The sequence below is a fragment of the Poecile atricapillus genome, chromosome 2 (assembly GCF_030490865.1).
Source record: "Poecile atricapillus isolate bPoeAtr1 chromosome 2, bPoeAtr1.hap1, whole genome shotgun sequence".
Taxonomy (NCBI): domain Eukaryota; kingdom Metazoa; phylum Chordata; class Aves; order Passeriformes; family Paridae; genus Poecile; species Poecile atricapillus.
This window is the reverse complement of record NC_081250.1, coordinates 83,014,371-83,035,718: the sequence shown is the minus strand read 5'-3', so window position 1 is coordinate 83,035,718 and position 21,348 is coordinate 83,014,371. Positions and strand designations below refer to the sequence as shown.

The 21,348-nt window shown below is 43.5% G+C and overlaps 1 protein-coding gene across 3 annotated transcripts; it reads left to right on the top strand.

Annotated features, from left to right (window-relative positions):
• Positions 1-2,774: 2,774 nt before the first annotated feature.
• Positions 2,775-20,922, top strand: UBE2QL1 (ubiquitin conjugating enzyme E2 Q family like 1). 3 transcript variants are annotated; one of them, XR_009276994.1, is made up of 4 exons: positions 2,777-4,218; positions 18,691-18,786; positions 19,417-19,487; positions 19,591-19,726. XR_009276994.1 is itself a non-coding variant. In XM_058833257.1 (2 exons), exons 1-2 carry the CDS (start codon positions 3,433-3,435, stop codon positions 19,720-19,722), a joined length of 918 nt encoding a protein of 305 aa, XP_058689240.1. In that variant the 5' UTR covers positions 2,775-3,432; the 3' UTR covers positions 19,723-20,922. The 3 variants fall into 3 exon arrangements, 1 of the variants encoding a protein (XP_058689240.1); XR_009276993.1 differs by lacking the exon at positions 19,417-19,487 and having other exon boundaries at positions 19,591-19,708; XM_058833257.1 differs by lacking the exons at positions 18,691-18,786; positions 19,417-19,487 and having other exon boundaries at positions 2,775-4,218; positions 19,591-20,922.
• The last annotated feature ends 426 nt before the right edge of the window (positions 20,923-21,348 follow it).

The window sequence follows — 21,348 nt, the reverse complement described above, 5'->3', positions numbered from 1 at the left end:
GAAGAGCCTGAGATGCCCTTCATCAGCTTCACCCTGCTCCACATGGAGCTGAGGGCTGCTGCCAGATCTGAGCTTTGAATGCTGTCCTGTGTCAGTAATAAATGGCTGAGCCTGAAAGCAGCTCTCCAGCTGACTATGTAGAAGTATCTGCCAAAGGTCAGTCTGTTTTGCATACCCAGATGCCTCTCTGATTTGAAAGTCATAGCATCAGTCTAGGATGTCTTTATGTACTGTAAGTGGATCAAATGGACCTGCTGTCTTTGACAAGGACAGGAGAGCCTTGTTTGGGAGATGGCAGGTGAGTTCAGCTTGATTCCTGCACTTGGCAAACTGGTGAGAAGGTATAATAATTAACAAAGTTAATAGGTATGTTTCTACTGTTTAAAATACTAAGGAACGGAAATTTATTAGGAATGTGTAAAGAGACATCATGGACCAAATTTCATATTTTTTTTGTCAGTCAAGGAATATGTGGATAATGATAGTCTAGATACAGGGGAAGTCTCTCCTGCAAGATATTTTACTGCTTGTTTTCCTTCAAGACTTGGCTTCAAGCCATCCAGAGTACATACTGGATGAACAAAATAACTTGCTTGCTGAGGAAGCTTGTGTATGAAAAAGAAGAGTTCACTCTATCACTTCAGCTTTTTCAACCTGCAGACAGTATGGCTACAGACTGTGGCAAATTTCATCATCACCAGAGCAGCACCCTGTGGCAGCAGAACCCTGTTTGGCCAGGCACACCTATTACACCTTCCTCATCACTGAAACAACTTTCTCATCAGTTCCTTCATTAATCTTGTACCATTTCAGAGAGCAGTGGTAGAAGGCCACAGAGGGGATGCTTGGCTCTGGCCTCCTTTTGCAGAAACGTTGCTCTTTTCATTTGCCTTCACCACTGGGTAGACAGCTCAGTTATGTGAGACAGGTAAGTAACATACATATTATTAAATTAACGATCACAGCTCCTGCTGCCACCTGCTACAGGAACACCATGCAGAGACCCTTCAGTTTAAAACATTAATGTAGCTGACACAACAGCTCATGTTGCTGGTTGGCAGTGTAGTTCAGCTCTGCATCTGTGCCACACCACCCTGCCTTACCCTAAGTATTCATCCAGGGGTAACCACTGAGCACCTTGTTCCACCTGACTGCCCATGGGGATTGAAGCTGCAGGTGAAGATTCTGTGACTGCCAGCTTTTGCACCAGAGCACCAGTCTTCCAACCTGTCCCATCAGGTTTCTCAGTGCCCTGCTCCATATGCTGATGAGAATTTTCAATGTCTGTCTTAGCTTCTCCCCCTGGAAATCCTGCTGGAGTAATTTTCCTGATGAAGCACAGATTACTTGTTTCCTGGAAGTGTCACAAACCATGAGATGTCTGTGTGCAGTTTTGTCTGCATTTCAGAAACTTCCCAGCTCCATGAATAGGTCAAGGGGAAGGCTTGGACACAGTTTCCAATAACGTTTAAACTGGAGGTTCTTCAACTGCTCAGGCAAATGTAGGAGGTAGGAGATGAATATAGGATGAACAGAACAATCTTTGACACTTAAGCCTCCACCCACTTCACATTTCCCTGGAGATCTGACCTCCAGGGAAACACTGTCAACAGTACTTCACTATACAGATCTCTGCAGGGGTAGGGGATTTAGCAAACACCTCTACTGCAACAGACCCAGCTGGGTATCTGGACACAGGAAAGGATCAGAACAACTCCAAAGGTTATCACACTGCTGGATTGACAAAGTCAACAGGATAGAGGGCAGGAGCAAACAAGGACAGCGTTATGGCACCTGAGCCTCCTGGGCCATCAGTGACAGTTTGCTCACAGTGCTTCATCTTCTCCCTGTTCAAAGCAGGTTGATGGAGAAGCAGTGACACACAGGTCAACTCTGCCAGTATCTCCTGAAATTGCTCTATGGAGTCTTCAGGGAATAAAGGAGATCTACCTCCAGATTCTCCACTGCAAAATGTGTTGTGGAATATAATGCTGCTATGTGTACCCACTGCTTACTGCTTTACATCCTCCACACAACAGATGTAATCACGCTTTGAGCCCTGCTTTCATTATTCCCCAATTCAAAGCATTTCTTGTATTTTTTTTTTTTTTCTTTTTCAGTCTCTGAAGGTAAAGAAGATGGAGGCAGAGATTTTGCGAATCAGCTGCCTCTTCCTGAGCTACACAGAGTCCCAGGAGGACAGACCTACTTGGTCCGGAGGGGAGCAGGTGTGAGAGGGATGGGATATGTATATCTGATGTACTGAAGAAAGCAAGATTGTCCCGTCATTCCCAACACAACAAATAGCAAAATGCATACACACACACACGTATATACACACGTTATGCACTTACAACTATTTTTTAACAATATTTATATAGAGATTTGTATAGGCATTATTTATGTATGTATGTATGTGTGTATGTGTTAGGCAGGTAGGTGTAAATACATGTACGCACATGCACTTAAATGCCATCACGTCCTTACACACGACCACAGAGCTGTTCTGTTTCTGGGCTAGGTGCAGGCTCTGTCCGCGTGCAAACACGTTGCATGGAGCTGCCGCGGTGTCGTTTCCCAGCCGTGTGGGCGCCTACACGCGCGCACACACACACGTACGCGTGCAACACCTGCCCACGCACCCGCGGGTCTGTCCCGGGGCCCCTCCCCGCCGTCATCGCCCCCGGCTCGCACGGCCAGCGGGGCCGCTGCCGCTGCCGCAGCGCGGGGCGGAGCGGAACAGGACGGGGCCCGCGCTGCCCGTCGGCCGCCGCCCCGCCGATCCCGGCAGCGGCGGTGCCGCCAGGCGCTCAGGCGGCGCGGGGGGCGCAGTAGGGCTGCGGTGGCGCTGCCCGGGCGGGCGATCACTCTCCCCGAACAAAGGGCCGACCGCGCCGCGGGCGGGAGCCGAGCCCCCCCAGGCCGCCCTTGGGGGAGGTGCCCAGAGCAGCGCGGAGCCCGGCCCGCCGGGAGCTGCCGGGGATTGGTTCGGCCGAGCGAGATCTGAAGGTGCCGGGGAAGCCTTCTGCAGCGCAGGCGGTTTCGCCGCCGCTGTGCAGGGGGAGGGAGGGGGCTCTCCCGTGCGGGCGACTGGGGGATTTTTTTTTTTTCCTTCTTACCTCCCCCCCCACAATCCCTTTTCATGGGATCATGGCCACGGCCGCGGGGCCGTGATGTCCGCGGGAGTAGCCCCGCTGCGGCAATGCTCCCCGCCGCAGCACTAGGCAGGGGAGGCGTTTGAGCGACGGCCGCACATCCTCTGGCACCGCGGCTGCACTGCCGCCGCCTCTCTGCGAGCCGGACCGGCGGAGAGGCGCTTCGCCGCCCGCCCGCCAACAGCAAACCCCTCGAGCCGAGCTTTAAATTGATAATAACCACACTAGAGCCCCACCGGTGCTCAGAGGCGGGAGGGATTGCAGAGCCGCGGACAACATGGCTACTCTGCTGCGGAAAATCGGGCTGATCCGGCTGCACAGCCGGGACACGGAGGACCCTAAGCACCACCACCACCACCGCAGAAGCAGCCAGCAGGGCTCCTCACTCCGCGGTAGGGGCAACCAGAAGAATAGCAGCAACAAGCCGCAGCCGCAGGGCCCCCCCGGGATCGGCTGCAGCAGCAGCAGCAGCAGCAGCGAGGGCAGCCCCGGGGGCCACAAGAACAAGAAGGCGCCGGAGCCAGGCAAGCAGCCCCCGCAGCAGGCGCGCTCGGGAGTCGGCCGGGAGAAGCCGCGGGAGGTGGGCAGGGAGCCCGGCGCCGGCAAGGAGGCGGCGCAGCGGCCCGGCCCCGGGTGCGGGTCGGGGTCGGCGGCACTGGTGCCCGCCGGCCGGCAGCAGCACTGCACGCAGGTGCGGACCCGGCGGCTAATGAAGGAGCTGCAGGACATCGCGCGGCTCAGCGACCGCTTCATCTCGGTGGAGCTGGTGGACGAGAGCCTCTTCGACTGGAATGTGAAGCTGCACCAGGTTGACAAGGACTCGGTGCTGTGGCAGGACATGAAGGAGACCAACACGGAGTACATCCTACTTAACCTCACCTTCCCCGACAACTTCCCCTTCTCGCCGCCCTTCATGAGGGTGCTTAGCCCCCGCCTGGAGAACGGCTACGTCCTGGACGGCGGGGCCATCTGTATGGAGCTGCTCACACCCCGCGGCTGGTCCAGCGCCTACACCGTGGAGGCCGTTATGAGGCAGTTCGCCGCCAGCCTCGTCAAGGGGCAGGTAGGGCTCCCTGCTCGGGGAGAAGCACACGCATCCATCACTCGGGGTGCGGGTCTCAGTGGTGTTCGGGTGGGAACCCCAAAGGCGACCAGGCCCGGTCTCCTCGAGGACCTGGTGTCACAAGTGGAGCGAAGGCAGGGACACACGTGTTTGGCTCTGGGATCCGTTGTCGGGCCGGTGCGGCAGAGGTGCAGGGCAGCTTGGAGGGACGAGGAGCACATGCATCCATCGCGTCCTCCCGCCTCGCTTTTGTCCCTGTCCCTCATAAGCTCTGCCGCTTATGGCACACCAAGATACCGTGCTCGTTACCCCTGATGGGCACCTCCTTCACCCCACAGCAAAAGAGGGCTCTCCGGGCTCCAGTGGGGTTTGGGATTGGAGCCTCCTGCCTCCCGTTCTTCACCAAGCAGTCGGCCATACTCGCTGGTCCCTTGCGTGCAGTGCTGCAGCTGGCGGAGGGCGCGACGCTGGAGCTGCTGCCCCCAGGTCTTTGTCTGTGCTGTCCTGCATAGCATCCCTCCGGGGAGAAGGGGCGACCCCGGCTTTGGGGTTTGGCAGACTGCGCTGAGGTATGTCGCGGGGTCACACCGGGAGTCGTTGCCCGAGCTGCTGGCAAACTTGTACAGGTTTCAAATGGTCCGGTCCGAAAGGAACGAGTTATTTGAGCCAGGTACTGCAGCTGCAGCAGCCAGAAGGTTCCTGCCAGTTCTGTTAAAAGGAGGTGATCGCTTCTCCCGGCAGAGGATCTCGTCTGACCTGAGTTTTCTGCTGGTTTGTTTTGGGTTTTTTTCCCTTTTTCTCCTGCAGAATATCCATAGGAGAGAAATACTTCATAACCCATTTTTAATAAATGCGCAAGTATTGCTGGCTTTATGCCTTACATTACGCTTTATGTTATGGCAGGCAATGCACACATGGCTATGACAGAGTAGTTTTCCTGTTTGTGAATGCCCTTGAAGTTGGGGGACATGCGCAGCTCCATGTCTATCAGTAAATTATACTAAGTAACTTCTTAGATTTGTCTTCGCAAGGAGGTGGGGAAAGAGTAAATAATAACATACTTTTTATTTGCTTAAAAATGAGGTTAGTCCTGTTGCTCCTATGTAACTGCTTGCCTGAGCAGAAGTAAAGGTTTCTTTCTTCTTAAGACTGAAATTAATTTTGATTTTTCAACAGGCTCTTTTATAAGTGGCTTGTACTCCTTTTAACCTATTTGATTTGGGCCTACTGCTCCTTTTTTAAATCAGATAGTGTTTTTCTCTGCACTTCATTTCAAGTGGTCAAGTTTCCTAGGTCACCTTGGGATATAAGAAAAACATCTACCAAGGGAAAAAAAAATTTTTTTAATTAACATGGAGCCTGAGGTACATTGAAGTTTTGAAGCTGCTGTTACTGCATCTTACTGTTTGTTAACCTGTCTCTTTTAGAGAGGTCATAGTTCTTGTTACTTGTTTCAAGAATTTAGGAGGACTATGGTAAATTCTCCCATTTTTTAACAATTCAGCCTCTTTCTGTGGTGTTGAATGTTAAAGGGGTTATATGAATACTTACTGGGATTATAAAATGGCTCAGTGAAGAGAAGCACTGAATTGTTTTATTAGTAGTAATATATAATATATATATATAATTGTTTTATTAATAGTAAATATAATATATATAGTAGTAGTAAATTAATAGTAATAGTAGTAATTAGTAGTAAATATAATATATGTATTTTATAGTAGCTATATAATCTGACAATTTTCTTCTCTAAGCCACTTAAGAGATTTCCAGAAAGTAGTAGTAATTTTTGATTACCAGAGGGTGTTTATGTGTGCATCGTTAATAAATACATTTAGAGAGCAAGAGTGTCAATAACATTTTCCCAGAAGTTTGCAAAGTCAATTAAGACAAAAAAAGAACTGGGATTTAAAAAAAGGCAGAAATAAACTGCTGACAGTAACTTAGTAGTTAAATTGATATAACACGGCACGTGTCAACCTCTCAGACTGTTCAATCCAAGTGGAAAGGTTATTAAGCAGTATGGTCGGTACATTTATTTTCTGGGTTAGAGAGATGTTGCCTCTGATGGGTTTGCTGGTCATTCACTGTAGCTGGGCTCTGTGGGAGCCACATTTCTGTAATTGCACTCCCCTCATTATGTAATCCCCACTCCATTGCATAATAGGGCTTAAAATACAACTGGCGCTCCCCTATCCCTGTTTCATTTTACAGGTGATCTACTTTTGACCAGTTAGTTTTTAAAAAGAAAAATGGAGCCGATGGAGCATAGAGGGCTGAGGTGCTGCATTCCCCAGAGCTGTATGGCCAGGTTTGGGTGACTCCTGTCATGCTGTGGGCAGTCTTGGTGCCTGCAAGGAGATGTCTTGAACAAATAGCCATGGCTTTTACCAGATTAATTGTGTAATTTCTGTAAGCAGCCTGCAACACTGCAGTAGCATGAAATACTCAAGATGCTGTTCATCAGCAAGGCTGGAAAGGTGAGAGCCATCCTACATCGTCTCAGAATGAACCTGCCTGAGCAAATGGCAGCAGCTATCTGGCTGAGGGAGACATAAGGCACTGCTGCCACGAGTGAGTCAAAGGGGCCTTCCAGAGAAATGTCACTGGTTCCCAGCGCCATGATTTAGCATGAGATCACTGTGAATACTCTAGCCTGTGACGCATCCAAGAGCGCACCTGGCTGGCACGGGTGCCAGTGTGAGTGGGCAGGGCTGAGCGTTCCACTGGCACACCTTCCTCCTTGAGGCAATTCAGGGGATAGAACCAAGGTGGCTCATTTCATGAGACGTTTTTCATCAGTCCCATTTTGCTGAGCCAGCTGTGGCGCTGTCATTCACTGCTGGTTTTTCAAAGAGGAACAGCACTCCTTGGTCTGCTGGGAGAGCTAGTAGTAACTGTGAGTATGTATGACCTTCTGCTTTTTGACAGAGTGATACAAAAGCAGATAAAATTAACATTAAAAATACATTTTCAGACAGTTAAGATTCATGACAAACCCAGATGTTTTTTCATGGATTTCACAGACCTTTTAGTAGAGTAGAATAGAAATTGAGGTAAGTAATTCTGACATCTTATGGGATGTCACTCAGGAGTTGTGTCTGTACAGAAACTTAAATGTGCAACAGAGAAATCAAGAGTTAGCACTTTTCTGTTACTTTTCAGCATTGCACTTATAAGTGGTGAAAAGCTGTGTCCAAGTTCCCAGACCTGAGCATATCTCCTGGGGCTTGGATTTTAAAGCAGGGTGGCTGTTTCTAGATTTCACCAAGCAGGAACCGTATGCCTCAGCTGACCTTGCATAAGAGATACCCTACCTTATGGGATGCACACCCTAGCTTCCTATCATGAATCTGGCATTGTATTTTTAGACTTTTCTTTTGTCTGTAAATAAAAATTCTTAAAATGGAAGAGAAATTACTTTTGTTTGAATATAACAATTCAACAATCAAATTTAACTTTTTTTTCCCCTCAGTTTTCAAGGAAAAAAAATGTTAATTAACAAGTTGGGGTTTGTTTGGTTGGTTGCTTCAGCTATTCAGCTGCGAAAATCAATTATTCACACAGCTCTAGTCAGTGTCTTGAGGAGAATTCTCAGTACATCAAAGGCCGAAGACTGTTTATCTGTCTCGGATCCAGAATCTTATTTAAAAAAAATTTGGTGTTGTCCTTAACTCAACTGTAGCCTTGCTTTTAAAGGGATGACTTTGTACTTGCTTCCTGCACAGTCAGCTGCTCGCTGGCTCCCGTCATGACAGGCAAGAGCTTGGTCCTGCTGAACCGGCAAAACAGTCGCCATGTTCCACTGTGGAGCTGGGGTGCCAGTCAGGGAGGTGAGGTGATGCTAATGAAATAATTTAAATAGCAGTTGTTTATTGTCCTGGAGGCAACTATTCAACGTGTCTGTCTCTCTGTGTCTATCCAGGCCATGGAAGTGGCCCAATGAGTGTTACTTCTTCTTAGCCCTTTAAAACGATTTATTGATCATTTCAGAGAGAGGTTTAAAAATTAGTTGCTCTCCACTTCCAGATAATGTCATTGTCACAATAATATCAAGGGAGGGAGGGAGGTTTTAAGAGAGGGGTGTTGCAGCAGGAGGTTCATCATGGCTCTCCTTGAGTGACAGTGTGCACAGATGAAACCAATGCCCATGTTTCAGGGAGGAGTCATCTCTCTCCTTTGAAAACATGGTAAATGATGTGGTCCCAATGGAAAAGGAGCAAACTTTGTCTAAAAGAGAGGGTTTTGTGTCTTCTAATAGATATGTTGTTTCTCACTGGACAGAATGGTTTGGTGGACATTTAGAAGAGGACAAAGCTATATATGTCAGTGTCCAAGTAATGCAGCAGGGGTTTGGGTTTTTTCTTTTTTTGAGAGCAACAAACAGAGCAGCACCTGATGCCCTGGGGACTTTAGATGTAAGCTTGCAGTAGTGCTGACCGCTAGATGCTCTGTCCTCTTTTTTACAAGTCCCTTGTTCTCTCCATGGAAAATGGACTGCCAGACAAAGGCAGCTGTCAGGTAACTGTCAGCTCTGCAGATTGTCATGAAAAAAGGTCTTTGTTTTGAGGGAAGTTATTCTTCCAGTTCTTCCAGTGAATAGGAGGAGCATAATTTTTTTTTTCAGGATTCTTGTAGAGAATAGAAGAAATATAGAAATTTTGCCAGGACATATTACAATAGGAACATAATATCCCTGATTCTGAGTATTATTGCTGTTATTGGCTTCCGTATTATGATTTAAAGAAAAATCAGAACATGGTTTATAGTTAAGCTTTAATTTAGTATCAGAAAATGTCCTTAATTCAAATAAAATTGTTTGTGTTTAGTACTTTGATCCGTCACATTGTAACATTAGAAATATCTCAGTGGAACACTGTTCATTTGCTTCAAATGCTGTGTGCCTTGTATGACTGTTGAATGGATTTATCTTTCCAGGTTAAAGATTTGAATATCCCAGCTGAGTTTTACCAGATTGAAACAGCAGAAATGGGCTCGTTTTATGACAAACAGCTACAGAAGGTAGCTGTTAATCATAGTCTAGATAACTCCCACTTCATCCTTTCAAACAAGTGTGAGCAAGCAGTTAGCAGATGGGACTTGCACAGTGTCCAGGATGTCAGCAGACTCCAGGTCTTTCAAATATGTATAGCAGAAATTAATTGCAGATCCATGGATTTTCATACTCCAGATGTTGGATTTGAGGAGTGTAGTCATGAATAAATCAGTTAATCTCAAAGGCTGCAGAAATGAACAGAGAGCACAGTGGTCTCTGAATTATGTGGAGCCACTGTATCCTATTAGGTCCTTAAAAAATGGAATTCTTTCACTTTTTGCTTTTGATTAGTTGCCTAAGCAAGTGATGATGGTTATCCTCAAGGGAGTAAATGTTGCTTTAGTGGGTGAAAAACATTGACTCATATACAAAGATGACAGAGGAGACCAAGATTGCATTAGGGAACTTGTTTCCCATGAAAAAGTCTAAATGCTGGGCCAAAGAGATAACAGAATCTCTGTTTATCTACAGAGGGAGATCAGATCTATTGGCCTTCTGAGATGTCTCATTTAATTTGAGAAACATAGGATTGGAAGCTGAAGTTTGAATGGGAGCATGTGTATTGAGATGCTGGGCCTGATAAACAGGCTGGAAAAAATAATTGTTCATGTGTACTCTGATATATTGGTGTTCTGACCATCCACTATTATTATGCAAATATATTCTACTGAGAGGAAGAAAGACAAAGAGATTCCGATTCATTGAAATAGGAGGTTGGTTTAATTATTTTAAAAAGCGAAGGGAGCATAATCTCCATTTTTCTCCTTCAAAGCATAAAATTGAAAATTTTAAAATACTTTCAACTATACTTATTACTGTTAAAATAGTCATCAAATAAATGAAATTCCTAAATTGAGCCAAATTACTAATTTTAAAACATGCTTTTATTCTTCTTGGCAACACTTAGCTGATCTGCTAAATAAGAATTTGAAAGAATTGTGGCTTTGGATTTTGTGAGAAAATTGAATTTGCTGAAAAGAACAAGATTCTTCTTCCCTGAATTTTATATGTGCTCATTTTCTTCAGTGTGAGTGTTCAGGTAGAGAGAACCATGAAGCATTGGGGTGCTTTGTCAGATATTTAATTGAAAATTTTATTTTTTCAAATGAAAAAAGCCAAGTCATGAAGGGTGATGTCCTGAAGGAGTAGCCTAAATAACCCACTTTCTATTCTGAGGATGATTTACTCTTCCTTTTTCAGGCTAGCCTTGAAAATATGCAGCTTTTCTAGCATACACACAATGCCCAGGGATTTCCATGCATGACCGGACACTTCCAGATTGAAGATTTGTAACTCCACATTAATTCAGCTCCTCATATCCTGGGAGTCTGATTGCCAGGCATGATCTGTGGCATGTCCCCCTGTGGGCATCTGCTCTCACAAAGTGGTACAGTGGTTAAGTAACAAAATATTTACTGCATTTCTTTTTCTTGTGTATGCTCCTTTGGGCTTGTGAAAGTCAGTGAAGGGCTCTTCTTTTCTGTGATGTATTCAGTCCTTCACATGCAGTTTCCAGTTTTCTCCTGTAAATGCCAAAAAAGGTAATGCTGACATTCAGTGCAAATGGAGATGGGCGGTAGGAGGATTGCTGGGTGCAATTTCTCTGCAGTTAAACAGGGAGAACCTCAGATGCTGTGGTAGTTATGCTGGCTGAATGGCTCAAAACGTGTCTTAATTGTAAGGTGCACAGGATCCAGTTGTTGAACTTGTAAATGGAACAGCAGGTTTCTCTTGGATGGTATTTTTTTAAAGTGCTAGGTCTGGTCTGAGTTGTACTCCACAGGTCATTTCTGGAGGCTGTTGAGCGTTGCATGGTGTTTGCCTTCAACACTATCTGCAAACAGCAGTAACTGAGTAGATCCTGGAGGTCTCAGGACAAGCTTTACATGAAGGATGTGATACTGTTACCTAAACTGGCTCACAGTGAAATGAGGGCTACGGGAATTGAAAGTGTCTGAGCTAGGGTGAAGTGTAGGTGTGCTTTGATGAAAGTGAATTTGTAGTCCCTACCAGTGTGCACAGAAAAGATAAGTGGGCACCACACTTCAGATGTTAAGGTTATTCCTCTTCTGAAACAGGATTAAGGTGCCACTCTGATTTGCCCCATTCCCATTAAAAGTTACACTGAGGAAGGATACATCAGGCATCTCTGTCCTCAACCACATGTTGCAGATGCATGCCTGCCTCGTGCATGTGCAGAGTCTGTCCTTGGAAAATGTCTTTTTATCTGCTTCACAATCTTGTGTGTTAAAATTGATGATCCTCACTGATTTAATCCTTTGGTGCACAGGCTCTCCAAAACCTATGGATCTTCTGCAGTGATTCCTTGACAGAGTTACAAGTCAGTTATAATCCCAAACCTGCATTCAAAGACGTGTTAAAATAAACCCGATGAAGGAAGACATAAGCCTGCATTATGAAATGGCTTGGAGCTCAGATGCTTGTCATAGTCAGGTTTTATGAGCTGTGGAATGACTTGGTATTTCTCTTACTTCTAGGCTCATGCTACAAATGGTAGCAAGCCCCCAGCTGCAGTAAGAAGGGCTCATTTCCATAATACATGTCCATGAAAAAAACAAAGCACAGCAAAACAGAAGAAATTGATGCTATTAGTTTTTCAAATTATCTATGAATTTCTATAAATATTAAGTTTTATGTAAATTTGATAATATTATTTCCACTAAAATATACCTGACATTGAAGTGTTCTGTAATTATTTGTGGGAGGAGGTTGTTCACAGTTTGAGCACTTAGCCTGAGAAAAGGTGGTGCGAGTTTAGCTTACAGGTTTTGCCAGTGACTTCAGGTGCAGTCATGGGCAAGTCATATAACTTCACTGTATTCCTCTTTCCCACATGTGAAGTACAGACAAATTTATAATAGACCCAAAGGTCATTTGAGGATATGTGCTTAAAGAAGTGTGCCTCACTCAGACGTTTAGGCTGTCTGCGTAGATGTCCATGTGCATCAGTAGTGCAGTCAGGAGATTGGTACATTCATATAAATAGCAGGAGAAAAGCACATCCATCTGTGACTTTGATCTTACTAAATTTGGGTTTAACTTGATTAGATGTTCCCAGAGGCAGCCTGCTTTTTACTACTGTTTTGTTCTCTTTTTTTGCTTACCATTCTAAAACTTAGGGGAATGTGAAGATAAGCATTGTTGTGGTGCCTTTGTCTTTACAGCCTGTCACAAAGGATGGTTGGGTTGACTTTGCTTTGGTTTGGTTCACACCCATGACTGTGTTTGACTTGGGTAGCTTCAGGTTCCTGATGTGGAGGACCTGTGGGCTTATGCAGAGTTGCTGTCATGTTCCCAGCCTTCTCACCTGGGCTGGCCCTCAGGAACTCTGCCAGTGCCTGATTCCACAAAGAGGTAGTCCATGGAGCTCTGCAAAAGAGTGAGAATACATAGCAGAGAAAACATCCCTCTGTCACCTAGACTAGCAAGTGCCTTTCTGGTAGCAGGGAACAGGGACTGTCTCTTTTGACAGAAGCCCACCATGTTGTCATACCTTCAGCCTTGGAGATGCTTGAGTCACCAGTAATTTAGCCAGCTACCCAAATTTTCTTATTCTTTTGCCAGCACAGAGTTTGTCCCACCCATAAAATACAGGGAGGGAATTTTTTAACCCTCATCTGTGCTGAAATCACGCTGCCAGCTAGGTGCTGACTTAGGGAAAAGCGAGGAAGAGCAACACAGTGCTCTGGAGCTGCCAGACAGAGATTGGAGCTGTAAGCATTTGTATCGATTAAGAGCTACTGGCACAGACAAATGAGCATAAATGATTATTCCGCTGTAACTCAGATTTCTTTTTCCTGGACAAAGAACAGTTATGCTCCCAGAAGGCACAATTCATAGGATGCTTTAAACCCAGAACTTGCTACGTTTTCACTTCTTTTGTAGATTATTCTGAAAAAAAAGACCAAAAAAGGCATGGAAGGCTTTGGAAATTGCACATTGCAGGAAAACCTCCTTGTTTTCATTCACTTATGCTGCAACCTTATGAGTATTTGTCTGTATCACTTTCTATACCACTTTATTTTAGCTATAGCTCATAATCATATACAGTGCAATATAAATTGTGTGCCATTTTTGAGACATGATTAACTGTGCCTCATCAGTACATGAAGGAAAAAAATGATAAACCATGTAACTGGGGGGAGAGACTGTATATTGCTCTCTAACAGTGATGTTGTGACACATTGCAATCACTGCACTGAGACCATGACAGTTCTCACTTCAGCATCATTCTGCTTTTGAATGCGTCTCTAAAGCCAGTGGAAATATTTTCTTCTGAAAGCTTGTTTAAATATTCTAGGATAAGGCTGGTTCAGGCTTAAGCACTGAGTACCTCTGTTCCTTATCAGAAAATGAGTATGTTTGTATAGAATAGTTGGGGCCCAAGGCCATTAGTCACTGGCACATTATGGAACATGTTACTTACTAAAACTCATAGCATGCCTTAGTATTTAGGAAATCCATAGATTTTGTGTCATCCATGAAGAAGCCTGGCACAACAGACTTGGAGAATGGGCATATCCTTGTGGAACATCTTCCTGTCAATGGAGGCATCACCACAGGTGCTGTGTCTGGCACAGTAACTTCCTGCAGTCTTTTGTGTGCTTCTTGCTGTCTCCTTGTTTTCCATCTCTTGACATTTACCTACGGTTGGGTTAGCAGAACCTGCTATAGAGATCTGTTAAGAGTTGGAGGCAGAAAAGGAAACTGCAGACATCTGTGTGTCCTTACGGTAGCCTACATGATGGGCCAAGTTTAGCCCCATGTGCAGAAGGCATGTGTGATTTGCCCTTGGGAGACCAACCTGGAGTTATTTGCATTGAAAGTACTAATGAAAGTACACAGAGCTGAGGAGATTGTGTTAAGAGCCATGCTAACAGCATGAAGGTTTGCCTGCTTCTGAGTCTCTTAGCTGGTCACTACTGGAAATGTACACAGCTTTTTGTTAGCTGGTCCAGGTAAAATCTCTGTATGTGACTGAAGGTTTGTTGTGACACCTCAGAGATACACAGCACAGGGGTTACATTGTTTCCACAATAACATCAGTTTTATAAGGGCTCATGTGTACATTAAAGGCTGTGTACACTAAATCGCTGAAAATTTGGGACCTAATAAAGCAGGGAGTGGCATCAAGAGTGGACTGAGCACAGCCTTGAAGGGTTCAGGACCTGTCTGTGCAGTGCCACAGCTGACCTGTGTTGGCAGTTCAGCTCCAAGTGTCTAAGCTGGACTTGGAGAATACAACAGGTCCCTTCCAGACAGTACTTTTGATGATTGTATGATCCTGTGGAAGACTGACCTCTGTTACATAGTCTTGTCCTTCTAGGGAGTTCCAACAGGACACACATGGAAGCACACCTGGTACTGTTTTGAAATTATTTGGTTTGAATCTGGGAGCTTCTATCATTTATTTGACAAGAGAGGGAACTCCCTTTGTCCAGAGAAATCCTCTTGAGGCTGTCCTGACTGGAAGGACCAGAAGAAATGTCAAGACTGCTTTTCATGACAGCATAGGCCAGCTATGAGTGAATACATGGTCATAGTGAGCTCAAGAGTTTCAGGCTTCATATTTGGTTTCTGTACAGGACTTAACTCTGTCTTTGGACTGCTTTGTGGTCTGGTGATGCTGGGGAATAATTGAAATGGCACATTGCTGATAGTGGTACTGGCAGATTTTAAAGAGCTAATAGTTGTTGAGTTGAAAATTTTTGACGATGTGCTTCAGTGTCACAGAGTATTATGAAGGGGATATGTGTTCACAGAGACTACTGTGACATCACTTGGAAGTAGAAAGGCTCCCAGATTTGCCCACAGAGGTCCATAGTTGTGAATGTGTCATGTTTTAACCTCAGCTGCCAAGCAAATATGACAGTCACTTCCTCACCTCATCCCCTGGCTGGCTGGGGAGGAGAATAAGAAAAAAATGTGGGTTGAGATAAGGAATTTGATAATTGAAACTAAGTAAAATGTAATAGTAATAGTTATAATAATAACAAAAAATCCCAATTGTAATTAAAGACAGACAAAAAACCACAAGAAATACCATTACTCACTGCCCACTGACACATGCCCAGCCCCATCCCCAAGCAGTGATTGGCCCCTCCCAGCCAACTCTCCCCAGTTAATACACTGGGCGTGATGTGGAACATCCCTTTCGCCAGTTCAGCTCACTGTCCTGGCCACATTCCCTCTTGGCTTCTTGTGCACCTGCTCACTGTTAGAGCACAAGGCACTGAGAAAAATCCTTGGCTTAGTGTGAGTAAGCGTTGCTCAGCAGCAGATAAAACAGGGTGTTATCAACATTATTCCCGTGCAAAATCCAAACCACCACTTCTACTAGAAAGAAAATTAACTCTATTGCAACTGAAACCAGGACAGGAGGACAACTCAAGAGCACGCCCAGGTGAGATTCACCTTGGGTCTTTTGCTGGACCCAATGGCAGGAGGGAGTGGTTGGTTGTCCTTTAGTTTGGCCAGGGTCCTGAGAAGGCTGCCTGCAGCAGATTGTGTTCCAGGAGGTCTTTCTGCCCGCCATTAGCAGGGTTATAGACTGGATGCTTATCAGCTGTTTGTGCATGCTCATTAGTTTGAGCAAAGCCTGGATGAGTGGCATGTAATTGCTCACTGCCATGCAGGCTGGCCGCAGCAGGAGCCATGAGTGAGGGAGGAGGCTGAGTGCAGCACACGTCCCCCTGCGCTTCAGCATGGCTGCACAAAAACCAGTTGGGTGCTGTGGCATTGCTTTCACCTTTCATATGTTTCTAGCTTGTTAAAATTATATCTTGATAAGTACATAAAGTCACAGCAGATGGCAAAATCTGAAATGTTCTCTCCAACTCTTTAATTAGGTTTTCAGATATCCCTTTATGAAGGGGGTACTTTCAGGCACTCTGTGAGTGTCTGAAAGTATTGCAAGTATTTAAATACGCTCCTGGTGTGACTCCTCAGAGCTGAAGTCGACAGCGATATCTTTATGAAAGGCTTTGGGTTTTTGCTGTTGTTTTTAACCTCTTGTGGAATGTTTTGATCTTGTTGAGATATCAGTTAGATGTCTTTCCTTGATGTGGTGCTGGACAAAACAAAAAACATCTGCCATGCAAATGATCTGTATTCCTTACCCCAGAAGTAGTGACATGTGGTTTGGGGATTGGTCTAAATGCAGTTATGCCCAACAGAGCTGTGGATAACACATATTTATATACTGTATTTACCATCACTATCATGTTTACAGAATGCAGCAACTTACAGGTTCCTGTCCAGACTTAAAATGACTGCATGTTCAAGTAGCAGGCTGCAAATAAACTGTAGTCAGGGCTGGTAGCAGTGCCTGGTAAAACATTTGACACTTTCTTCTATAATTGCAATGCAAAATGACATTTTTTACTTAAACTTGGGAAGAATTTTCTGGGAATGGCAGAAGACTAAAAATCAGTAAGACAGTAGATACCACTCAGGCTTGAAAGTGTCTGAAGTTAGTCAGGTGAATTTCCAGCCTCCCTTCTTTTTACCTCAGCTTTACTTGATACAGCAAATAGGGAAACTTCCAGTCTAGGAGGTTAAATTTTATCCAGATTATAAACAGCTGGCAGGATATTGGTTGATAAGAAATAGTGCTGACCATGCCACTCATAGTTTCTGTATAAGCACAGAAACACTGTACTGGGTTGTAGCATGGTAGAATTAGCTGGTCTTTGATGGTGCAGTTCACATACAATCTGTATATGGTACCAGAGTGGAAGTAGATTTAATGATCTGTTGCATTAATAACAGAAAGGTTTCAGAACAATCTCATGAAATGATGCTCCTTTCATATATCCTTCCTGATATGGCTCCAGTAACATTTTACATGATGTCATGATGTTTACTACATCATTACAACACCAGAGAATTCTTACAGTCCTGCTTTGAAGGCTGTACATAGTCAACACTAAGCGTGAGCTGTTCACAACAGAAAGATCCTATTTCTAGATACAACTTTGTATTAATACTTCGTAAAAGCTGGGGAAGATGTGAATCATACTGTCCTAGATGGTATGCATATAATTCAGAAAGGTATAAGAAAGGTATGCTTATAATTCAGAAGGCCTTAAAGGATAAAAGATAATGTGCAAAACACAGGAGATGACAAATGGATCTAATCTAGAAATTAAGCAGCAGAGCAAGTTTATATTTACTTTCAAAAGTACTTAGTGAGATTTTGAGGACAGAATTTTCTGTGCTGATTTAATCTTCTGTTGTACTTTATTTTATCTTTTCCTATGTTTCTCTAAGTGTGCTTCCAACAAAACCCCAGATTAGGAAGAAAATACAAAATGTTTTGTAACAACCAAAATACTTCTACAGAATAATTATGATTGATAATCATATATGGGTAAAATTATGTATGATAATTATTCAATAAGATTTTAAAAATATGTTACCTGGCTTTATTTAATTATTTCATCTGTCACAACTAAAAATGAGCATTTTCTAAGAAAATTTATGAGCAGGACTCAATTGAAAACCATTGATCATCCTTATTTGGGGTATATTAATTGCCAAATTTGTGTGGAGACATAGAAAGTGTCTTGCTGTTTGGTCTATCAAGGGGGTTTAAAGAGGAAATGGATTTCTAGTCTGTAAATGGCAGCTAGGGAGAAAGGCAAGGAAAAGCATCAGCTGGTAAAACTGATGTATTGGGGAAAAACAAATGGGTATAAATTGACTGTGAATAAATCCAGGTGGGAACTGGAGGCTGTTTGTAATCTTTCGTTAAGGTATGCTCTGAGAGACAACTCAAATTGCACCAAAAAATAATTTGTTAAACCAGGAGTAGGAAACAGCTTTTTTCTTTCATGTGTCAATAGTTTTGCTGTAACAGGAGCAGTGCTGCACACAAAAGAGCCTCTGCAATATTGTGACAGCTTTCTAGAAAGAAATTGTTTGTCCACACTGCAGGCTAATCTTACTCATTTTGGTCTGTAAACGTAAATTTGATACTCCTAGGACAGATTTTGTTTTCTTTTTTTCTCATTTTCCCCCTTTTCTACCCTCTATACACCTGGCTATTTTCTTTGTATTTATTGCATGCTATTGCAAATGCCAATTTTTGGGTTAAATTCCAAATTGACAGGGAAATCAGGGAAGAAAAAGATTATTTTTGAGCTAAAGAACAGAAAAAATGAGAACATACTAACTTGGTTCTTAATAATTGTGAAACTGTAATATGGTGTCCACTCATCAAATACAGTTTATTTGTATTTATTTGTACTGATTGTATTTGAAAGGCTTTCAGTGCAATCTATCAAACAATTACTGAATTTACTAGACTAGTGACTTTAATAAACTTCTTTTTTGTAATAAATACAGTAGGCATAAATAATTTAAATGTATTTATTTTAATTATTTTTTTAAAGGTATTAATTGTTGTAGAGTGGTATTAATCTGCAGCGGTCATTCTTTTTTGTGTCTCTGTTGGTTGGTAATTGACACAGAGGAGTGCAAAAAATAAGGTAAGCTACTGATAACTCAGTAAAAGTTTCTACTGCCAAACAAGAATTTGAATATTCATACAACTGTGCTGTTAGAAATAATATCTATTAGAGTAATAAAAATGCAGTATATGCAAATAAGTATATTTTCATTCATTATCAAACTTGGCATGAAGGAGTAATAAACAAATTAGAACTTTCAATTTAAGGTGGAAGCAAGTTGGTTTAAGGCACTCCTTTTAGAAAGGGCAGAGGTGTTAATTTCTCAGGGGTAGGTTGCAGGAAGAGGAATGTAGTATGTTCTGTGGGATGGATGTAATTTTTGGTGTCCTTGCACGGTGGCAGTGGGGAGTGTGGCATTGGCAGCCCTGAGAGTGCCCGTGCCCGGGCAGTCACTGTCTGCCAGGGCTTCCCCTAGCTGGGCAGGAGAGGCAGGAGGGGTGAGCATGAGGGGCCTCACGCCAAACACAGAATGCCGGCGTTGTCCCGGAGCAGTGGAGAGGGAGGCGAGCCCTGAGGCACGGCCGCTGCGGGTTGCTGTAAGTGGGGCAGCATGCCAGAACTGGGATTCACTGGGGAAAAAACAGCAGCAGATGCCACCTTTTTTTTTTTAATTTTTTTTTCCTTTCCCTCCTTTTTACCCGTTCACAGAATATCATTTTAAATCCTCTCTAATAATGCATTTGTCTGCTCAAGTTTGGGAACTATGCTTGCTGGAACCCGTAAGTGAATGCCTCTCAACCTGACGAGTTGAAAAGTTAAGCTGTGGTTTCCAGATGCGTTTTCATGTCTTTAATGAAGGTTTTCTTTTTGTGTTTGGTGCAGGGCCGTATCTGCAGAAAAGCTGGCAAATCAAAAAAGTCATTCAGTCGAAAGGAAGCTGAAGCAACTTTTAAGAGTTTGGTGAAGACCCATGAAAAATATGGGTGGGTCACTCCACCTGTCTCTGATGGCTGATGCTAGCAACCTGCACTTGACAAAAATGCTGAACAAAAGTACTGTGACATCTCCTCAGTGCTGTACATCGCCCATCCTTTTCTACTTCAGCTTCAGTTACATAACATGAATGTCAAGGAGACATCTAAGTTATTTATGAACAGATGTGTTTACAGAGGGAGAGGAAAAAAATGCTGTGTGGGATTATATTTCAAGACTGGAGAATGGTCATCATTGAAGTCACTTGAGTGGATGCTGAGTTGTGTCATTTGCCCCCATACAGCCCACATTGTTTTCAGCTTCTTTCCATGACAGCAGCACCAAACAGCAGTACTGGAAAGTCTATCCATTACTGCTCAGTTCATTTAAATGTAAGTGAAACTGTTAATATTTAATAGGGAAGCAGTGCATTGCAGGTACATGTTTGCTGTGCTGTTTATCTTTGTCTACTAGCAGGTCAACATAACTTGAAGATTTGTCTTTATGTGGAGCTGTGGTCTGCTGTGACTAAATTTAGACTTCATTTGTGCTCTGTATATGACCTTTAATTCATAAATGAAACCAGAATTAAAATGCTGAAAGGTCCTAGTGTTGAAAAATTATTAAGGGGAATCACCCAGCCAGTTACAATGTGCTCTCTGTGCTGATATTGTGATGTGCTGTTCAGAAGTAAACCAGTGCGGTTAGCTCAAGGTTAGGTGTTTTTTTAAAACACATCTGCACCAGGGCTCAGAGGGGTTAGTCAGTGGTAGCAGAACAATGATTATGTTGCTGGTACCTTCTGCAGTAGCATGTGGCCTGTCAGATCTTCAAAACAGCAAAACAAATGAGTGGAAATGGACAAAGTAACCTTAAAATTTTATCTGTTTGATTTTGAAATTATATGCCAGTAACAGAGTAAAAACTTTCGAGTCAAATGGGACATGGTTTGTAAGATTATTTGCATGACTGAAATTTTTCTTTTTTCTTTTCATTCAATAGACATTGTATGTACTTAGAGCCCAGTATCTGAGAAAACCCACTGATGTATATAAATGACCTATTATTTAATCATTAAAATTTAAGTTTTCTGGTAAACAAATTGAAAAAAACAACTTTCTAAGGGACTCCATAAAAATGGAAGGTAATGTTAAGAATGGTATAGAAAAGCATTAAAAAATGTGGATTCCAAATGGAAAATCATATTGGACATGTGCTGAATAAAATCACCAGTATTATTTCTGTTGCCTCAGGAATTCAATCATTTTGGCCAGCTTTTGTATTTAAAGTAATGGGTTTTCTTTTGTGAGATTCTAAGCACCATATAGATGTATCTGTTGTGGTGGTGCTTTTTAATTGAAAGTAGGACAGTATCGATTGTAGGACTGATTTGGAGGGGGAAGGCAGTGTGTGTTTGGAAGCACTTTCCATTATATGGCTACCATGAGAACAAATCAAAATGGTTGACCAGTTTCTGTTTGTATTACAGCAATATTGGAGACGATACAGAGAGCTTGGTGGTCTGGAGTTTGATTTAAAACTACACGCAGCATAGAAGAACAAAAGCAGTACAGTGAAATTCAAACACAAGAGAAGAAGCAGCAGAGCAGATATTCTTGCAGTTCTGGTGCAAAAACACTGCTTAGTGAGGTTGTTGTGCTTTGTCAG